This window comes from Brachyhypopomus gauderio, unplaced genomic scaffold (genome assembly GCF_052324685.1).
Source record: "Brachyhypopomus gauderio isolate BG-103 unplaced genomic scaffold, BGAUD_0.2 sc43, whole genome shotgun sequence".
Taxonomy (NCBI): domain Eukaryota; kingdom Metazoa; phylum Chordata; class Actinopteri; order Gymnotiformes; family Hypopomidae; genus Brachyhypopomus; species Brachyhypopomus gauderio.
In genome coordinates this window covers 2,114,552-2,135,593 of record NW_027506869.1, presented here as the reverse complement: position 1 = coordinate 2,135,593, position 21,042 = coordinate 2,114,552, and the positions used below count along the sequence as shown (strand labels likewise).

The 21,042-nt window shown below is 43.5% G+C and overlaps 4 protein-coding genes and 1 long non-coding RNA gene across 5 annotated transcripts; 2 read left to right on the top strand and 3 right to left on the bottom strand.

Annotated features, from left to right (window-relative positions):
* Positions 1 to 30: 30 nt before the first annotated feature.
* On the bottom strand, positions 31 to 6,666 carry tmem39b (transmembrane protein 39B). The gene is made up of 9 exons (XM_076985708.1): positions 6,463 to 6,666; positions 5,682 to 5,875; positions 4,605 to 4,824; positions 3,746 to 3,829; positions 3,331 to 3,485; positions 2,447 to 2,780; positions 1,907 to 2,094; positions 1,216 to 1,336; positions 31 to 396 (listed from the first exon to the last, which is right to left on the bottom strand). The coding sequence occupies exons 2-9, from the start codon at positions 5,810 to 5,812 to the stop codon at positions 166 to 168; spliced, it is 1,464 nt and encodes a 487-aa protein (XP_076841823.1). The 5' UTR covers positions 5,813 to 5,875; positions 6,463 to 6,666; the 3' UTR covers positions 31 to 165.
* Positions 6,667 to 7,738: 1,072 nt separating this feature from the next.
* LOC143485965 (uncharacterized) lies at positions 7,739 to 12,328 on the top strand. The gene is made up of 3 exons (XR_013123089.1): positions 7,739 to 7,925; positions 8,305 to 8,384; positions 8,479 to 12,328. It is a non-coding gene; the product is annotated as an uncharacterized LOC143485965 (long non-coding RNA).
* Positions 12,329 to 12,488: 160 nt separating this feature from the next.
* oip5 (opa interacting protein 5) lies at positions 12,489 to 14,012 on the bottom strand. Its single transcript, XM_076985715.1, has 5 exons — positions 13,683 to 14,012; positions 13,521 to 13,587; positions 13,291 to 13,413; positions 13,032 to 13,113; positions 12,489 to 12,852 (listed from the first exon to the last, which is right to left on the bottom strand). Exons 1-5 carry the CDS (start codon positions 13,894 to 13,896, stop codon positions 12,754 to 12,756), a joined length of 585 nt encoding a protein of 194 aa, XP_076841830.1. The 5' UTR covers positions 13,897 to 14,012; the 3' UTR covers positions 12,489 to 12,753.
* A 92-nt stretch (positions 14,013 to 14,104) lies between these two features.
* nusap1 (nucleolar and spindle associated protein 1) lies at positions 14,105 to 18,232 on the top strand. Its single transcript, XM_076985710.1, has 11 exons — positions 14,105 to 14,320; positions 14,793 to 14,849; positions 14,971 to 15,156; positions 15,241 to 15,364; positions 15,652 to 15,741; positions 16,196 to 16,305; positions 16,685 to 16,851; positions 16,952 to 17,109; positions 17,321 to 17,431; positions 17,571 to 17,676; positions 17,850 to 18,232. The coding sequence occupies exons 1-11, from the start codon at positions 14,246 to 14,248 to the stop codon at positions 17,935 to 17,937; spliced, it is 1,272 nt and encodes a 423-aa protein (XP_076841825.1). The 5' UTR covers positions 14,105 to 14,245; the 3' UTR covers positions 17,938 to 18,232.
* Positions 18,233 to 18,305: 73 nt separating this feature from the next.
* ndufaf1 (NADH:ubiquinone oxidoreductase complex assembly factor 1) lies at positions 18,306 to 20,426 on the bottom strand. The gene is made up of 4 exons (XM_076985711.1): positions 19,533 to 20,426; positions 18,718 to 18,903; positions 18,553 to 18,627; positions 18,306 to 18,462 (listed from the first exon to the last, which is right to left on the bottom strand). The coding sequence occupies exons 1-4, from the start codon at positions 20,040 to 20,042 to the stop codon at positions 18,322 to 18,324; spliced, it is 912 nt and encodes a 303-aa protein (XP_076841826.1). The 5' UTR covers positions 20,043 to 20,426; the 3' UTR covers positions 18,306 to 18,321.
* Positions 20,427 to 21,042: the final 616 nt, after the last annotated feature.

Here is a 21,042-nt window from a genome sequence, read left to right as displayed (position 1 = left end):
AAATAACATGACACAAAAGAACACGTGAAATACAAAAATATTTTTTTTTATTTCATTGCAAGTCAGAACATAAACAGAGTGGCAAAAAACGTTATACAAAAAATAAAAACCTCTCATGCATGTTTTTGGCTCTACTGTGATGCCTGACCAGATTAAAAGCTCCCTTTAGCTGACCTTGTGATCCGAGGACCCAGTATATGCGTAGGCCTTCCCCAACACTATTCTGTCTCTGAGGAGTTTGAAGAAAGCATAGTAATTACTGAAAAGGATGAGTGCTAATGATATTGTCTGGTACCATTTTTCTGAACACATAAGTGAATACAGCTGATAAAATATCATCGCTCCTTCCAAAATGATGAGGATGTTCAATATTCGGAGAGGTTTGTTGAAGAAGAACTGTGGGAGAGAAAGTGCCAGTGGTCAAAAGATGCTGCACACACATGACTAGCGTCTGTAAAGGAGACGGTGCTAATCTCACATTGCTGCCTTTACAATCTGAGGACGTCCACTGAGGAAAGCTGGATTGGAATGAAGTTAACCCCTCACCCTTTAATGCTTTCCATTAAACAACTCCAATTTTTGTTTGAAATGTGCAGTTTAGTCAAAATATAGGAAATATAGGTCCCTGTTCTGCAAAGTTGTGCAGATTTGACCCCTCTGAATGGCGTGTGAACTACCCTAGTGCCTCTGGTTCATTAAAGTGATCAATCCGCTTCAGGTCAGTGAAAACATATGCTGGCGCACTAATACATCACTATTAAAGAACGTGCTGAACTGACCTCATATACATAAAGCTAACATCAAAGCCTAATTCAGAGGTTTAGCAGTGATAAGCCAATTAGCAGGTTAGCACCAAGCATATCACAGTCAAATAGAAGATGAATGGAAGGAAGTCCAGACGGCAAAAAGACGTTTTCAGTAGACGCCATGCGTGAAACGATAGTTTCTTATATTTTCATGACATTGTTGAGATCACAGACGACACTGAAAACGATCTAGCCATAAACCAAGCAGTTCAATTTGGTCGTTAAACGATTAGAATCAAAATTTACGTGCACTCGGGCCAGATGAGAGTATGCCCACGGTGTAATAAACAATGAGACCGTCGGATCTGGGATTCAAACCCACAACCCATGCCCAGATGGTAAGCCACAGCTCTTCCCACAAGTGTTTTGGGGTGCCTGTGTGGTATATAATAGCACAGGGGTTACTTACATAGAAGCGGTAATGCGAGACGTCTGAGGGCACCGCTACGTTATAGTGGCCCATGGCTTTAAAAACATTTTTATTGTGTTTCACCAGCACCCCCTTTGGCCAGATGTATTCTTCTGTCCATCTGAAAACACAGGAAGACAAAAACAACAGCATGTGGGTGAAGTACGCAACGACCTTAAATTCTTTCGTCCTGTAACGCGGTCAGGACGGACTCCTGAAATTGGGCCAGTCACCCCGGGTTGTATCCCCACTGCAGGCCAAAACGGTTCTGAGCAGAGACAAACTGTCCCCGTGTCCCCCATGGCAGTCTGACGCAGTTAGACCACCTCAGTGAGACAGAAACATTTCAGTTTGGCTCAAGGACAGATTCACTGATCAGTGCTTCTATTTCAAGCAAAGTCAAAGCAAATTATGAAGAGGAAGAAATAAGAGAAAAACCAACAACAAATAAACAAATGGCCAGGGCGTAGTTTGCTGTTCAGGCAGGAAACACTTGCACTAACGGGCATTTAGCCCAATGGTCAGATTTCACTGTAGTTTTTCTTTAGCGCTTCCAAGTCCTTATTTAGCAGAACAGTAGACTTTGCAGTGGAAAAGAGACCGTACTGTATTTCCTGAATTCTAAAGTCAACACAACGTAAGCACCCCCCCCCCCCCCGCCCAAGCCCCTCCCACCAGTGGTGAAACGCACATGTGCTGGAGGACGTTGGAGCAGAGGGAGGGGTCAACCTTCTGCCAGCAGCCCAGGTGGGCGGCGGCCTTGTGGAGCAGGTCGCAGTAACGTGGTGGCAGCAGGTGACGCATCAGGATCACGGAGGTGCTGACGGAGACGAGGATGAAGAGTTCACACGACCAGCGCTTGTCCACGTACTGCGTGCTCTACGACGAACAAACAACTCATTCACAAAAGTACAGCAGGACCGTGAGAAACTCTTTTCACTGAAGTAAAAAAAAAACAACACATGCAATTCAGACAGTTTAAAGGTTGAGCCGTTTTCTCTGATCGAGAGAGGAACCGGCAGTCATAAATCACTTGGCACATGGTTGCTTTCATTCAGAAGTTCTCAACCAAGTCCTCAGGGACCCTGAACTGGACCATTATGAAAAGCTCAGCGGTTCCAGCTGACCTGGTTTAGGAGCACAAGGAGCCGATACAGAACCCAAACCGGAACGGGCCCAGGGAACGCTGGGGTGAAGGTCTGTGTGGACTGGGCCGAGAAACGTGACGCACCTTGACGAACCAGACGGGCACAAAGGCGATGTAGTAGGCGCTCAGCATGGAGCTGACCAGGACCTCCTTCATACGCCAGTTGAAGTCCATCTTCAGGAGCTCCACCTCCTTGCGGATGAGGTCGGGCGAGAGGCAGCAGGCGTGTGTAGGCATGGGCTGGTGGGTGTACAGCTGGCTGGTGTGCTGCTTCCACGTCTCCTTCAGCACGGACAGGTAGTCCCGCCCACCACCGCCACCCCCCGTGTCCTTGGCAGCAACCGTGGCAACGGGGGAAAGAGGCCCAGCCCTCCGCAGGTCACATCCGGGCCGGAAGAACGGGATGTACATTCCAAACCTGACGGAGAGAGATCATCAGAGAGAAGCCAAAAACTTAAATCCATCGAACAATCAACTGTTGAAGAAAACCTACAGTACATCGAGCATAAGATACACTAGAGCATCACTCGTAAATAAAACTACTCTACACTTCATACTACAACACGGATAGACTGCCAAAGAATGTACCGGTACGTTTATTTTTAGGGCAGCCAAGAGGAAAAAAAAAAAAAAAAAACACGTCAAGACTTCACTTGCAGTCCACCAAATGCCATACAGAACCAGATCTCTGTCCCCACACGTGCACATTCCAAACACACATTTTAAAAAATGTGTTTTGAACATTTGAGTCCAAAATCTACCACCAGCTTAACCTTTCCGCCATCATCATGAACACGGCTCGACCCTGGATTGAACTGCAACGCCAACAGAACTAGTGACTCAGTGCTGGCTCTTTCTGAACTTGGCTCTAGAGTGAGAGTGTTGTCTTTGTTTAATGTAATGGTTGAGGTAGGGTTGTGGTTGAGCTGTGGTTGGGCTGTGGTTGGGCCGGGAGGCGGAGCACCCACGGGTAGCAGAGGAAGAGCAGGCTGAGAACCGAGTATGTTCTGAAGAGGTGTATGAAAGATCGGCACAGACTCCAGCCGGTGAGGGTCAACACGGCAAAGCGGGCCGTCACCAGGAAGATGGAGTGAGGGAAGGAGAACTTCCCACTCTGAGACGCCTACATACAGAGAGGGAGGGAAGGAGAGAGGGATGGAGAGAGGGATGGAGGGAGACAATAGGGGGTGGGAGGAGGTGAGTCTGACAGGGAAAGAATATTCAAATGATTTGTTCAAAGGACTCTCGTTTGTTTTAATCACTTGTGGAGGAGTTGTACTCCAATGGCGAGGAGCCTATTTGAATCTCGAAGAACAAAAACAGGCAGATGCCACCAACACTCCTCTCACGATCGCTTGTTGAAAACACGCTGGGCAACATTACCTCTTTCACTATGGCTGCCACCAGTCTGCGGGCCAGCACGATGATGGTGAACGCCAGCATGTTGTAATCAATCAGATGGAAGTTCTAGAAAATTGAGAAATATGTTTATGGTTTTGAATGTGTCTGGTGGTACTGGGGAGGGCTGGAGCCACTTGAGGACTAAACTGGTTCTTCAGACAAAGAGCCAGACCTCATACAGACCTCATGCTTCCTCATATTCTTCATACACATTTTTGCACACATTTTAAAAGGTAACAAAAAATATTAAATCAAGAGCAACATGCATGACCCAGTGCTGGATTTCACAGCAGTAGTTAGGTGTACCAATGCTGAGTGCTAAATTCATCAGTATGGTAGTGTGATCCCTGGGACTCTGAATGCATGACTAGAACTTTGCTGAACCTTCTCTTCCAGGTGATCTACAAGAGCACACTGACCAGACCTCCACCGCCAAATAAAATTTTTTCCATAAACATTCACCCATTTACAATATAATTTAAAATGTCTGCCTCTGAAATGCATGCAACTCTTACCGCAATGTGGCATGAAATGGATTTCCACACATTGATGAACCCTTGATGTTAATTGGTCCATGACTGGCTTGTGTTATTTTTGGACAAAATTACTTGCACCTGTTGGGTCATGTGAGCACGGTGACGAACCAAAACACTTACAGAACACTAAACTGAATTTCTCAGAGAGCGCTGGCAGTTACAAAGGCCGATTCTGTGCCAACAATCAACAAACAAAATACTGTTCAGCGCTACCGCAGTGGTCTGGACAGAGAAGCTCAAACACCATCTGCCACCAACCTTCACGCACACCCCATCCCATGCAAAAACGGTCAGTGATCACTCACCAGCGAGGTGTGTGAAGGCGGGTGCGAGGGAGGATACCACCACACCGTCTTGTAGATGTTCACGTAGTGCACGAAGAGTGCTATGAGGTGGCAGAAGAAGAGATGCAGTTCAAACAGGATGTTCCTGTCCACGGAAAGCTCCGGAATCTTGCAGTGCTTCAACGGCACCACCGTCTGCGTGGCCAGCGGAGGGCTGGGAATCCCGGTCCCGGAACCGTTCCTGCCGCCCAAACACACAGGCCGATTAACAGCGGGAGCCGAACTCCCAGGTCAAGCGTTTGCGTGACGCTCGGAAACGTTAATCAAATGCAAATGAAAATTGCTGCATCGGTATCAAGAGTCAAATAAAGATGCACCGCAGAGGAAAAAGAGAACCAAAACCAGCATGTCTCAGCTCTGGCAGAAAAACGAAAGCATACATACACATGAACAAACGAACCACTCGACCCCCTGGTGGCTAGCTAAAGTACTGCTTCTGGTTCCCGAGTGGTCCACTGGCCTCACTCTCATTGGCTGGGAAGGATGTCAGGCCACGTCGGTCGCCTGTTGCCAAGCGATGCATCAGGGCAGTTGGGTCAGACTCTCCTCCAAGTACATTGAAGAGTGAAGAGTGATGCTGATTGCCAAAGTCATGGAAAGCTAGCTACGTGCTCAACAGATGGAAGGTCTAGCCTGCTAGTTAGGTTTGGATCAGGGATGGCGACAATGCGTATTGCACTGTCATTTGGTTTCAAAACGGGATCAGCGAGCACTCTGCACCATTTCAGTCGTCTCCAGAGAGTCCGTTCAAGGCAAAACCACTCAGACCAGTCATGAATGGTGAGCTATAACCTAAACTGTTTTCATAACTCATTAAAACAAGCTATTTGGCAACTAGTTCTTATGACATGAGACCTTTTAGCAAATACAGAGGAAACACTGCACATTTCCAATAAATACATGCAAAATGTGACCACACTGCCTTTGTTCAAGAATGTCACGGCATCTTTAGACATAAGTTAAGTTGAATCAGTACTGCACGTTTTCATCTGGCCTAAATACTAGACACACACACACACAAACACAAACACCCCTCACCTTGTCCTTGACCTCACACCGGTCACAGGTGAGCTGGTGGAGTGGTTGCCATTGTTGACGGCTCCTGTCTCACTGCCCAGCGCAGAGCGACAGTACGTTGTTCGGTTTGCTCCTCTCCTTCCACCTGCCATTGCAGACAGCCCCGCCTCCTGTCTCACGTTTAAACAGGTCCTCTAGGCTCTCTCCCTAGCAACCTAGGATGAGATGAACCATGTGACTGGCAAGCACGTTTACATCCCAGTGATGTCAATTTCAAACATTTTAATTAACTTTTTAAGCACTTCTGGACTTGAACTGCTCTCACTATACTATTTATAGCTACAGGAATTACTGTCCAGTAAAATTATGCAAGGTATATAAGCATTGGTCATAAGTATATTTTCAACTGCTTCATTTGTTAATACATTTTAAAAGTTGTGAAAAGTACAATTTCACGTTTAATGTGAAAAAAAACATTAACAGGTATAAAATACAGTACAATGCTGTTCAGTCCCCACTTGTTAAAGTCAGGGGCGCGCGACACCTCTGTTGTTGTTAGCTTGGCTAGCTGAACTGCTAGTGAAGCCACACTGCAGGCGTTTCGCTGGCGAACTTTTTTACGGAAGCGACGTTTCGGCGTTAAAAGTTGAGCGTTTGTTCGTGCGGACGTTTACGCTAAAAGCTTGCAGTGACCGAGAAAGCGCGACCAGTGCGGCTGCTACACGCACACAGGACCGCGGCCTAGCCTGCCTGGCTCGCCCCGTACACTCGTGTGTCAACCTGAAACCCGCAGCAATCTTACCAGCTTCAATGTACGACTTAGTTTCGATTAAAAACCCACTGTAGAACAGAAGTGTGCGTATCCTGTCCGCTGTTTTGTCGTCGGCGGGGTAATGAGCTCAACTGTGCCCGCTAAATGTTTGCTTGATGGTGAACATGTTCATTCTGATCTGTTGATGTTGTGCTATACACAGATATGCTGGACGCGGGGGCGCGCACGCGAGTGCACGAGGAAGGTGGGTTGCGCTGCCCTTAAAGATACATACCTGCTCAAAAAAAAGCAAAAGGGAACGCTTCATCATCACGGTACAAGCAAGCAGTTAAACGTCAGGTATACCGATCCAGTTAGGAAGCATAAACAACTGGGAATGCATTTCACCTGATTTCTTGCAAATGAAAGCGACAACAGGTTTTACAGATGATGGCCACAGATAATTCGTCTCATTATCCTTCCTGACTAATTTTGCTTTTTACGGAGTGTTCCCGACACTCCTGCTGGCATGAGGCGTTACCTGCACGCCATTCAGGTAGTCCAGGTCCCAGATGTCACATGAAGGTTTGCCGTGTCTCCCGGGACAGTCTCAAGAACACGGAGGAGACATGTGGACATGGGCCTTTACACGAGGAGAACAGGCCGGGCCCATGGAAGGACATCGGACAGAGGATGTATGTTCCTGTGTGAGGAGGAGTGTGCAGGATGCGCTCCAGTCGTCTCCAGTGGGACCAGGAACCCAACACCCTCGCCAGAGAACACGGACTGTGCAGGGAACTGGCACGTCTGCCCGTGGCGCCCGTTTTATTCAGTCTGCAGATGCTGTGGTTTACGGTCTGCTCCCTGCAAATGTGGTGTAGTGCACCTGTATAATTTGCATCCATCAAAATATGCATTGGAAAAACTGAAACCCAATCCACCGAGCAACTTGTATTTGGGAATGTACGGAAAACGGATATTGCCTAAAAATAGATGTACATATTCCTGGCCCATATCATATGCTAGCTACTTAATTAATGCATTTACTTTCATCATTTATTTAATTATTCCTCCCTCTCTCCATAAACACCTCGGAGTACTATTTAAATTGCAACAATTGCAATCCAGTTCATTTCTACTGTCTCTAAACGTCTAGGGCTTTCCTTTACACCTACGCGCATTGCGACTTCACAGCGTTTTGGAGTGAATTCCACAGAAGCGTTTACGAAGTGAGAGGGGCGGGCCTTAAACCAGAGGGGGCGGGCCTTAACTTTTGATTGATCGAACGCCTACGCAATCGGCTCTTTGACACGGTGCGTGAAGAGACCGTCATTCCGGAAGAACAATTTAGTGCAGGAGCGAAATGGCGTAGCTTTCCGCCGACGATGAAGAACGGGGCCAGGCTGGAGGGGAAGCCCGCTCGTCCTGCCCCGTCGGCGGACACCGAGAGGGCGCGCGTGCCCCGCGTCGTCCCCGTGACGAACAAGTGAAGCGCGAGCTGCAGCGATGTGATGGTATGACGTTATTGTGCAGGACCTGGTCAGAAACTGCATGCTCTCTTTGTTTACCCGTGCACCATGTTGAGACTCGCTAGGCGTTCCGGCATGTTCGTTTTATGTCGTCAGTATTGCGTGACCGTATATCGGTGAAGGGATATGATCGAGTCTTTTATGTCATATAAATAACTAACCCGCAGTCCTTGGATTGTGTGGGTTTTATTCCGTGTCAGGACAGGCTTGGCGTCACTGTTAACTTCACCTCACCGTCAGTGTTGCTACAATGCAACAAATCAACTGTCGTCATTTTGTATTTAAGAATATATTTGCGTTCATTCAGAAATGACCCAATTTCCTAACGTTAACGGCGTGTTTTCTCACTATTCTGTCACTACAGAACTCTTTATTTGCTGCCCTGCTAGGAGAACATTTTGAACATGCATAAAGCTTGAGCACACCAACCAACAGCATTACCGGGTGAGCTCCTGGTTTGTTTCAAGTGTGCTTTTATATTTCATGAAGACTGCGCATGGATTTTCGTTATGCTAAAATCTTCCCCCGTTCCCTTCAGGTCCACTACACCGCTACAACCTTCCCAGTCGGAGTAATGAGGGCTGCTTCAGCCCTCGAGTCTGGACGCCTCGTTGGCGCCCCCTTTCGGTTAATTCATCCAGTGTTCGCATGGGAGCGCCACAGCGTCAACGGCAAAGAAGTTCTCTCAAAAGTCAAGTAAACATGTCGTTTTCCCTTTCTTTTAGAAGTTGTATTAATAAGAACAATTTGGATAATGTACTAAAATGTTTTATTTCACTTTTTTTTCTTTTTACTGTCATTAGTTGTTTGTTAGATAAACACAATGCTGATACTGTCTGAATGTTTTAATATTCATTGGCTCCACGTCTTTGTAACCAACACCGCAATCCCACATCTGTCAGGACGTGAACACCGACAATACACTAACCGTGTACCCTTTTGAGTTTTTGACAGCTTTTCTACTTCCAAATAGTTTTTTAGAATAGAATAGGCACACTTCTGCTCCAGCAAACAATGTCTGAGTGTGTGAGGAATTCTGTGACCTTCTCCTAGTTTTCTAGAGGAATGTTCTTAATTTGTGTTTTAGCTTTTTCCAGTTATCCTGTGCAAGTTGGGCATAGCCTGTGTATTATGGAATTGTTGAGATAAGGAATTTGTCCCATGTGCTAAATTGTGACATTCTTTCATATTTCCAAAATGCAAACTGATTTAGTTTTTAAATTTGTGCATTGACATCTGCAAATGTGAACCGTGCTGATCTTAATATTGGGTTATTGGTCCTGGTAAAGGGTGTAAACACAGAGGAGATGGACGCCATTTTGTTATGTGGCTCTGAAAAGGTAGACTGGGCACAAAAATGTTTGTGGCACAGAGATGGACAGTTACAGCTCAGACCCCCATTAGCATGACCATCTTTAGTTAAGAAATATTATACTAATCGTATTGGCATTCCTTTGTCGAGTAGTCTTAGTTTTGTTTGTTTTATACTTTATCAAAAAAATTAGTTCTCATCTTACTGATAGTACTATACTTTGTATAGACGTTCTAGTGATTTGGTTGTGCTATCTTAGTATTAGCAAGGACTGTTTTGGGGAACTGTATTTAGCAGTGAAGTGATTTGTGTACTGAGGTTATATTTAGCGGGTCATCTTTGTAAGACTGAAGACGTTGAGTGGTTATCAGAATCATTTCCTGTCTCACAGCCAGGTAACAACTTACTTAACTTTAACATTGATGGACAGTAGCCCTATGTTTCTAAAAAAAAATTCAATTGGAACAGTATGGGGCAAAATTCAGCTAGACTATTAGCAATGTTATTGTTCACACCTGGGAGTTGGGAGGATGGTACATGGCTGACAATCACCATCTGAAATACATTGACAGATGTACCAAACAATAATGAAATAGAGCAAGATGTGCAGGCCAGTTTAAGCCTGGGCACAGTGGGTACAGGTCCTGGGTATAGTGCCCAGCTACATGGGAATTGTGCAATATGCGTGCCCTATTCTGTCCTGTTTCGAGATAAATGTGTATATTGTACAAGTGCAAACAAGTGACGAGTTGTTTGTGGAAAAAAAACAACAACAAAATCACCAATGTCTTCCATTAAATGATGTATAGATCCATCCGCGTACTTTTACTGTAGCGGGATTTGTTGTGCCAACGTTACATGTGGCCATGCATGACTGGACGTAATGCTTGCAGAGTTAAGTAGTTGTAGTTGAAATACAGTATATACATTATAATGAATATTAGCGACTAGAGTGAAACAGATAAAGGGTTAGGCTAGTTACCCCTGTGCATGTTACCCCTCTGCTAGTTTCAACGCTCAGGAACTCTGGGTAGTTTGGGCGACCCCACGCTCTGAGAAGAGAGTTCTTGGTCTGTTGAGAGAAAGTTCGTGGTTTTTTTTTTCTTTTTTTCTCCATCATTGTACAACGCTGTTGTTCTTTTGTTGGCTAGTGTACATCGCTTCCCCTGAATCTAAAAGTACCTTCACCTGGACAAGTGAGCAGACATTCATTTTACTAATGTGGAAATAACAGCGCCAAAATGAATGAGAATGACGTGTTCTCTAAACAGCACAGTACTGATACTCTAAGTACACGAGAGCTTTGTTGACCAGTGTCTCCCAACCTTATATGGTTGGAAAATTAATGGCAGTCCAATATCTGACATTTTTAGTGGCCTAAAGGAGTCTGTAGATTAGAAATTCAGTGGTCTAAATCCTGAGTCACGGCTTCTAAGATTGTGATAAGAGGTTCTTAACGTAGATAAATCAGTGTCAAACGCTATACACGTGGTGGTATGGGTACTGAGTCAAACTGAAAGTACCACATACAATAAAGTTGCATTTTAAATCTGAGTAACAGGAAGTGAAACATGCTATACAAAGTAGTTGTTAGACATGGGTGCAGATTCCTCTTGAGCTTTAGGTGGAATGGTACATTGCTAGCTTCAAGTAGCCAGATTTAGTTATAACAAGTAGACGAGTCGATTAGCATAGTCTAACAACGATCAAAATATTGTAATGTAGATAAATACCTCAATGACTGGAATGCAAAGTATATTTTTTAGGTTACACCTACAGATATGCAAGCCATAATATGTATTACGTTAGTTATTTAGAAGCAATAATAATATTATGCATGAAGTATAGTGCCAGAATGCTGTTTTGTGGAATGGGAAACCGTAGCATATATGTAGGTGTGGTGTGTGTTAAGGCCTGTTCTGTTCTGCATATTGTTTCTTGGTGTTTATTGGTAGGACACCTTGAAGGTTCTCGTGCTGGGAGGCCTGTCATTGGCTGTTGATTAAACCAACTACTTTCATCCGTCATTGAAACCAAAAACATTTGTGAATGTAGTACTGAAGCCTAGCATTTTTGACATCAAGAACCTTTATGGTGGAAACGTAGGGACTGCTAACGTACAATTATGCACTTGCATGTTTATGTTGTTCAAACCATACAGCAGCATAAATTGTATTCAGACGCACAGAAACTGCACTTGCAGTCAGTTCTAACGGAAAGCAATAGGAGCAGTGAATTGGCTATCGGTGACTTTCAGATTGTATATCCACAAGTCATAAGACGCCAGCGGTTGTTTCAGACACCCCAGCAAGCTCATCAGTGGCCGTGGTGTACAGTCGTTAAATGTAAGCTTAGTATTTTTTGGTGTTTCTATATGGGAATGCAGGTAAATTAGCTGCTGCATGGTAGAAGTGGGTAAGGAATGTGTTGTGCTGCATGCAATAATTAGGCTTTGCTTGGATAAACAACGCAGAAACGTGACATTCACGTAATTGGATGGTGATTTTTTTTTTTCTCTCAGATGTGCAGTCTTACGTTTTTTGCTTTTTCTTGTTGTTTGTTTGATAAACCCTTGAAATCCCACTGTGACCAGGATTCTTTTAGAAGGCACCAGTAAACCTGATGATTATTTTTTTTCATTTAAGGTTTTTATAAACATTTACTATGTTTTGGATTGATTTATCACTATATTCAAGAGACAATTCTATTAACTGCATCTTTCATATGAAGTGAAATCAGAAAGACTAGTAACTTGTATTAAAACTATTGTGAAAATTCATAGGAATGCAACTTAAATTTTTATGACTGAAAAGATGTTGAAATATTTATAGACAGAATCAAATCATTTGACTGTTGCAATGTTAGGATTCATAATTTGACCTTGTGTATAAAAATGTCATTCTCAGCCCTGTTTTAAATTGCATTGTTACCTTTGGCACAAGATGGGATTACTGTATGTCTGGTTAAATCTATGCACTACAAATGAGCTGAGCATGCGAAAACTAACCTCTTGATTTTGTACAAGTAAAAAAATGTATTGGAAATTTAGCAATAAAACAGCATGGTGCCAATCCAACATCAACTTGATTTAGTCTTTGACATCGCATACTACTTTTAATTAATCAAGATCTCTACAAACATATCTACTACGAAGAACCACAAATTGTATTTCCATAATATACTCCTATGAACCTACTTTTGCCATAATGATTTTTAACAAAACGGGGTACTACAACTAAATGAATAACTTATTTATTTTGTTAATTTTACAAAAACAAAATTAAGAAAAAAATCATTTTCTTCAAAGGCACAACGCCATCTTCAAACCAGATGTCTCCTCACAACAGTCAACAGCAGCATCATCAATAATAACCAAATCTGGGGTAGTCTTGTACAGTTTGGGCCAAGAACACATGTATGTAAACATCACATGTTGGTCTACAAACACAACCAAGAGAACAACAGACATTATTCAGCACTAGTGGAGAGGAGGGGACAACCTCAGAATCTGGCCTTGTCCGTTCTGTCAGTACTCATCTCTCCCAGCATGCCTTTCAGGAGGTCCACTTGCTTCAGCTGAGCTTTCAGACTGTCCCTCAGCTGAACGGATGATGCATATGAAAAAAGAAAAGAGCCTGAATGGATAAAAATGCTTCCACTTCTGTAAGTTCTTCTAAATGACCACTGTCAGCAGTCTCTGCCACAAAGGATAAATAAATGAATGAAGATACTGACAATGCATAGATTTCCCTGGTCAGTGAAGTTTAGTACATGCTTACCTCAGTGATAGATCTTTTCAGAGGTCTGTTTTCAAAGCTGATTTTGGAAGCTTTAATCACTGTGCCATTTTTCAACAGGTAGCTAAATGGGGGGGGGGGGGGGGGGGGGGTTGTGTATATATTTTGATAGTTATTGTTAGATTTATATTGTTTTTGCTAGGTTTACACACATTTCTGAGGTAAGTAACTAAAGACTCTACACAGCTGCCAACAACAGAAAACAGGACAACCACAGAATAAGAAACTGAACTCTTCTCACCAATTTAGCACTTCTTTTCGTAAGAGGAAGAGGCTCCTCAAGGAAGACAAATGCTGAGGTGTGGAATGAAGGACGACGCCCACCACACGACGACAGCCAACACATTCGATGACTTTATACGTGCTGGAACGCATGAAGGGAGAAATCTACTTAAGACTACAAAGAAATATGTAGTTATCACAGTAATGCCAGAATCTGATATTGAGGAGGTTGAAAAACTTTCTACTCACCAAAAGGTAAGAGGACCATCCATGCACACCTCCAGTTTTTCTTTGACGTTCACATCCTTAGTGACCTCTATCCGTAACACAGACGATGAGAGGCCAGTTATGAACTATGGTCAGTTTAGCGAGGTGATTATATGTCTAAATGAAATGAGAAAGTTTACTCACTAAGACAAACGATGGATTTGATATTCGTGGCCTCCCCACAAACCCCTAGCGAGTCACACAACACCAAATTGCATCTCGCGCAAAGCAAAACGCTGCAATTGTGATAGTTGATCATTTTGTCTGTGCCCTCCACAACTCTTAACTGGTCCTCTATTACGCTGCTATGGGTGCTATCGCACTGCTCGGTTTCAAAACTGGGTTTTCTGCGAGACATTTCTCATGCGAACGCGCCTCGCACAAATTAACCTGGTCTGCAATCTTGCAGAAACACGCGCAACCGCGACTGGAACTTTTTTTCCCTGCACGCGGACATTATTTATGACGCGCACCAATGAACGCGCCGCCAAGAAAAGGAGGCATTTAATTGGCCTGGCCGACGTGTCGTCATCAACATCCTCACCAATCAAAAGGCAAGATGGCGATTTTTGAAAGCGAATTTTCAACCGTCAGGCGCGATGTTTTGTAGTTCGGCCGTGTGAAGTAATAAGTCGTTATTGAATTTCGGTTACTGTTAGTTTTGTCCCTCTATTCGCCGTGTGTTTTGCTATACATCAGCGACGAAGATGGATTTAGACGCTCTTAAATATGCAGACTTGCGACAGCTTGCCAAGAGTGTTGGTTTAAAAGCGAACATGAAGGTGAGTGATGTGTTAAGAACAACAAAGTAAAGTGGTAGTTACTGTTGTCCTCGTCAGTTAGCACACCAGCTAGCTAGCCTTAGATTTCTTACACTATTGTGTCTATATGTTACGCAAACTCCTTTATTCATGTGTTTAACACGTATCTTGACAGCGAATATATATATATATATTTTTCATAATTAAATGTTAGTCTGCACTAGTTAACTTGGCTAGCGACTGTGTTGTTTCGAGTCCGATGTTTTTGAAGAGCTCAAAACATGCAGACATTCCGGACACACAATGTCACCTAAACGCGGGTAGTAGTGATGTGTCGGTCGCGAACGAACCGATTCAAAGAGCCGGCTCTTTTAAGTGAACGACGAGAGCTGGTTCCCCATTTGGGAGCCGAAAGAGCCGACTCTTTATGAGGAGCTGAGCCAAAAGAGCCGAAAATCACTAGTGGGTAGTTATTTGCAGTATTTATTCTCAGGCTGAGAAGCTACTGAAGGCACTGAAGGCGCATTTTGAGCAGGAGGACTCTGAGAATGTGAGTTAACCTTAAAGATAACGTTACCGCTCAGTTTACGTCTTTTTCGTGCATTATTCAGTTCGTATGACTTAAGCGATAGATGGCTAAATGGGTTGCTGCGCATGCGTCACATCTCCAGGGAAATAACGTCTCCTCGGGCGATTCACAAACCCCAATACACGCGGTGGAAGAGCCCGTACAGACGAGCGCTCATGTCACCAAGCGCCGGACTGCGAGGCGTGATAGGAGCCAGATCGACAAGAGGAAGCGCTCTAATGACGGAGGTGCAGATACCTCTACTAAACTGCAAGAGATCCCAGCTGTGGTAAGTCTTTTGGAAATACAGATAGTGTCAGATTGATCTTTGTGTTCGAAGGGACCTTGGTAAAAATGATGTTTAAATCTGCAGGATGATGCCAAGTCTGCTGGGGATGAAGACGAAAGAAAGAACTCCAAAAGGAGGAAGGTGTTCTCTGCTAAGGACACTGAGATTCCCACTTCATCTGAGCAGCCAGAGAGTAAGCCTCCTAAAGGTATGTGTTTGGCTAGATTGTCACAGACCGCAGGGAGTGTTTGCCAGTTCTGTAGTGTCTAAGGTCTAGAATGAATTATTTTTTTTGTTTGTTTGTTCTAAAGCAGTTACACTGAGCTTAATCTACATGACTGTGAATATGATGTACAAAACTGAAGGAGAATCTTGACCATAACTTAATTCTTTCTGTCCTTTTGGCTGCCTTGTGGCATTGTTTGGATTTGTGTGGGGGTGTCTCGACAGGATAAGACCTTGTTCTGAAGGTGATCACTCTTTTGTTCTTCACAGGTGTGACCAAAAACACTGCTGGTAAAATTCCTCGCCACGAGGGTCTGATGATGAAGATGAAGAAGACTCCTCTGAAGCCTACCACGCCCAGTAATGCTTTCTTCCATTTAATCTGTTTACACTGTGGGGCCCCTTCACACGTGCAGTAGCCCACTTTATTGAAGGAGTTGTGAATATTGTAGGATTATGTTTGGAGGGCAGTGTTGGTGATGTGTACTTTTCAAATGGTGCCCATTTTTTTTTTAGCTTTTTTCCCCCCCAATTTCATTTTCTAATGGTTTGCTATGGGCAGACCAGTACAGTACAAATGTACCACACACCTGGTTAGAGTATCCCAGTATCTTGGACACGTGTCTTTGCCATTAGTCTTGGCCGAGGTTCAGTTTCATTTAACATTTTCAGGATGGATCAGAAACTTGTGTTGAGAGAAATGCACAAATTGAAACCTTAAACAGATAAGGAATACGTGTAATTTCATATGCAAGACCCATCTCATGAACATGTGCATTACACGCTGTAAGCTTAAGTTCTCCACCTACTCTAGACTTCAAGAAGCTCCATGAAGCACACTTCAGCAAGATGGAGTCCATTGACTCTTACGTGCAGCGGAGGAACAAGCAGAAGGAGGAGCTCAAGAACTCCAAGGAGCTGAAGGTAAATATGTCCACAAACGAGAACATAGTCCAGGAGCTGGAGGTCAATATGTCCACAAACGAGAACATGGTCCAGGAGCTAAAGGTGAACATGTCTGGATTGTGATTAAAGGAGGTTCCATTTCATTAGTCATATAGGACTCATTTTAGTTCTGAATGTCATGATGTTATTAGAAAGAATGTTTTCATTCATTTATTTAGGCTTTTTAAATATATATTTCTATCTTTACACCAGCCATAAATATAGCTTGCTGATGCTAGCAGGTTATTAAAATCTAAACCTCTAAACTTTAACATGCACCTATACTGTATCTTACTCTTATTCATGCCAATAAGGGATTATTAAAAACCTTATTAAAACCTTGTTTTTTGTTTTTTAGCACAAGCTGCCTGTCAGGCATGCTGTGCTGTTCAGCCCAGGTGTACAGGTGAATCCAGCTCCAGACAAACGCAAGCTCACCCGTGCTTCTGCCGGCAAGACTGTATCGAAAGACAAACCAGGCGTGTTCAAGCCGAGTGTCCTTTCGGCCAACAAGATCAACGTCAGGTAAGACGCAGGCTGTGTGTCGGGGTGCCTTGAGCAGGAGAAAGGGAGATGGGTTGTGTGTTTTCCCCCCTCCGTGTCTAAAACATGCCGGTCTTATCAGGTTTTCACAGGCTACACAGGACAACGAGCATAAGGGTTCTCTGGTGAAGACGCCAGCCCGCATGTCACCCCTGGTCCCGCCCACACCCACACCAGGCAGGACGCCTGAAGCGCGCGTCAGGGCCGTGGCCAGCGCAGCAACCGTCAACAAAACGCCAAGTAAAACGCCAAGTTGTTTAAACATCTGGGGTGGGTTTTCCGAAACGTTCGTAGCGCTAAGTACTTCGTAACCTCATATGAAACGTACGAGGTTAAGAAGTACTTGGCGTTAAGAACGTTTCGGGAAACCCACCCCTGTTCATTTGTATATGTCCGCACATTAGAGCTGCATTAAGGGTGTCCTTTATTTTAAATTCCATTCACCACTCAGGATTGTCAGCGTTTGTCTTCACTGGAATATCAACCACGCCAGCAACCAACAAGAAGTCATTTGATCTGAAGGCCAGTCTGTCTCGCCCCCTCAACTACAAGCCCCACAAGGGTGAGTGCACTGGCCCCATGCAAACCCAGTGGAGGCTGCCTAACAGAAGTCAGAACTTGTATTTTTTATTTATTTAGAGACTTTAGAGGTTGCCTCATCTACCTTTCCCTTTTTTAACTTTACCATTTTACACCCACAGGAAAGTTGAAGCCCTTTGGAGTAACGCAGGAAAACGAAGCCCTGGACAAATCTCAGCAGCTTCCATCGCACCAGAAAAACTACAAACGGCACCAGGTGCAGACAAGGTGAGAGAGCTTCCGCGGTCCACCAGGAGAACGTTTAGAAATGTGTCGAGTGTCAAACTAGCATGACATGAGGAATACAACAGCAGCTGCCTGTGTAGTGTGATGTTTGTGGTTCACGCGTGTGGTCCACGGCCTTGAGGGGGAGTAACCGTTAACACGTTTCTCGTCTGCAGAGAGGAGCGTCGCGTCAGGCACACAGAGGACAGGAAGCAGAAGAAGGAGAAGATGCTTGGTGCCAAACGTGGGCTCGTCATGACTTAAAATTATTGTTAATAACATTTTAATAACTTTTTTTACCTGCTTGTAAATTTAGCTTGTCTGTGATTGTATCCTTGTGCTTTGTATACACTTCCCTCTTTCATGGAAAAAAGATGACAGTTTTTGTATGCATATGCAAGTCAGGCTGAATGACAAAACATCTGTTTCAGTTCATCTCTGTAACAAGATCTGCTTTTATTTGATATTCAACAAATGATTCGTACTTTGTCTTTAGTTTTTGAGTGTTTTTTCTATGTCAACATGGTTTTGTTGAAGCTGTAGATACGTGTTATATGAAAGCTGATTAAATTGTCCCCTTTTTAAAAACGAGTGAATCAAACAGATCCATAAAGGTTGTTGTATGAGGCCACACCAGTGGTTCACTTTTCACACCTCTGGGTTCCTCTTGTAAAGTTCATATGCAAAATTCTCAGTGTGAGCACTGTCATTACACACAGCAATGAAGTCTATCTCCAGCTGAAATGGTCCGTCAGCTTTATCTCCCAGTGTGAATCCAATGGTGTTCACCTGGAAACGCCCCAAAATCACAGTTAAAGAGAACTGACCATTTGATTACAGACCCCAGGTATAAACAATACAGAATACAATTCAACAGACCTTATCCAGCCAGAGTTCGTGTTGATCATCCTGTATTCTTCCACGACTTGAAAGAAAAAACTTTGAGAATGGGATCTAAGAGACACAGGCATAGCATAGTTAATGAGCGCTAATGTGCAGCTCGGGGGGTACAGCTATCTACTGGACACAATCTCCTGCCCATACCTTCACGTCCTGCCAATACGGACCACCTCGTGTGTACAGGAAGAAACTGTACATGTCGTCTCTCTGATGAGAGAAGTACGTCTCTGCTGAAATATTTACCATCCATGGTCTGCCATCTCCACGGATACGCAAGTGCAGCGTGTTAAAGTTCGTCAAATCAAAGTGCTTCTTCCTGTCAAATGAGGCCTGGACAGATATCAAAACACCAATTTAATATTACAAATCTAATCTTCCCTTAAACTCAAAAAACTTGAAGCATAAATATTAGGGGTATATGAAGGTTTTAAGAACAGAAATATGGATAAATGAAGCAACATTTTTGAGAAACCCGTCCAGGGTGAATTCTAGATTCTTTAAAGGAGCAAAATGTCATTTTTTCAGTTATTCGTGAAAACAACAAAATGGCCTGGATGTAGATTCTATGCTAAAACTATTTAAACAAGGTCACCTGTCAGGAGACCCACTATATGAAGCACAAGCGGATTCATTTCGAGTTACACTGTAGAAAACATTTAAGAATCATGATAACTTTCAAAAACATTGCTTTCAAAAAGCATTACTGAATGCTCATTTAAGTAGTTGGTTAAAACATTACTTACACATTTAACACTCTTTAACTGATATAATTGAAAGGAATATCGTATAGAGGAAAGAGACATCAAACTTTCTGCAAGCTGTTTATCTGTTTTTGGTTTTTTTTTTTTTTTTTGAGGGGGGGGGGGGGGTGCACACAAGACAATTTCACCACGAATCTGGGCAAATCTAATGCACGACAGAAAACAGAAGAACTGATCTGTGATTGCACAGCCACTAACCAGCCGCTGCTTGGAGCGTAACGTGCAGTAGCCACTGTAGCGCGTCTCCCCGTCCCGCGGTGGAACCGAACACAGAGTCCCGTACAGCAGACACGTGGAGTTATTCCTACCCAGCCGGACGTACGCTTCGCTGCGCCCCCCTATCTCCCGATCCGAAGACACCACCCACCGATGGAGAGACTCCGGCCCGCGAAACTCCCACAACACCCGTGTCTGCTCCAGCATGTTCTCCATCAGCGACCGGCCCTCGGGTCCCGACCAGTGGCTGATAAACTCGTCCTTCAGCAGCCCAAAGTGCTTGCGTATCCCCTCTACGCCCTTCGAGAAGTCAAAGCTGATCTTCTGCCACGGCCATCGAGTGTCAGGAGGCTGGCCAGGTCTCCTGTAGTCTCCTTCACGAAAGGTCCTGCTGCTCAGAGTTACGACGCGAGACAAGTTGGGCTCCAACCGTCTGCTAAAAATGTCACACGCTCCTATTGGAGCTTTGAGTAATGTCCTTGACAAGGACATCGTGTTCAGATGACCAAACGATTCAAATCACACGTGAAAGCAGGAGAAACAGGCCGGTGCTTTGTTATCAACCATTTAAATGTTCAACGATCCTTAAGATGTACAGTGGATAAAAAAAATTACAGGCTTCGTACCACGTCCTAAATCCTACTAGGAAAATGATGGCGGGTCTCGAAAAATCGTGTCCAATTATATAACTGTACCTATCCAAAAAAAACAAAATGATTACAAAGTCGAATTCATCCAACAGAAACGCTTGAGTAAAACACAGTAACGTTAGAAGAAGTCCACAAATTGCGCCGCTGTGAAAAACAGACAACTCTCCCTCCGTGCCGCCATCGTGGTCCGCTGCATTAAGCGCACGTACCTGAAACAAACGCGTGTTACAAAGAGTTCCGGCGACGTGCGAACATCACGACGGCGCTTCAAGCAGTGACGCGCAAAAAAAAAAAAAACACCGCAAACGCATAATTGCAGACTTAAAGTTACGACTTTCGGCTTTCGGTCAGTCTATGGAAGCCCATTCCCGCCACCTAAAATAAAAAAACAGCACATATATATATATATATATATAGATATATATCTCGAAATAATGACTTATTATATCAAAATAATGACTTAGTATCTCGAAATAATGAGATATAAATTTACTTAATAATAAGAAAAAAAAAAATATATATATATATATATATATATATATATATATATATATATATATTTTTTTTTTTTTTTCTTATTATTAAGTAAATTTATATCTCATTATTTCGAGATACTAAGTCATTATTTTGATATAATAAGTCATTATTTCGAGATATTATCTCGAAATAACGACTTAGTAAGTCATTATTTCGAGATACTATAGTATCTCGAAATAATGACTTAGTATCTCGCAATAATGACTTAGTGTCTCAAAATAATGACTTAGTATCTCGAAATAATGAGATAGCAATTTACTTAATAATGAGAAAAAAATATATATGTGCTGTTTTTTTATTTTAGG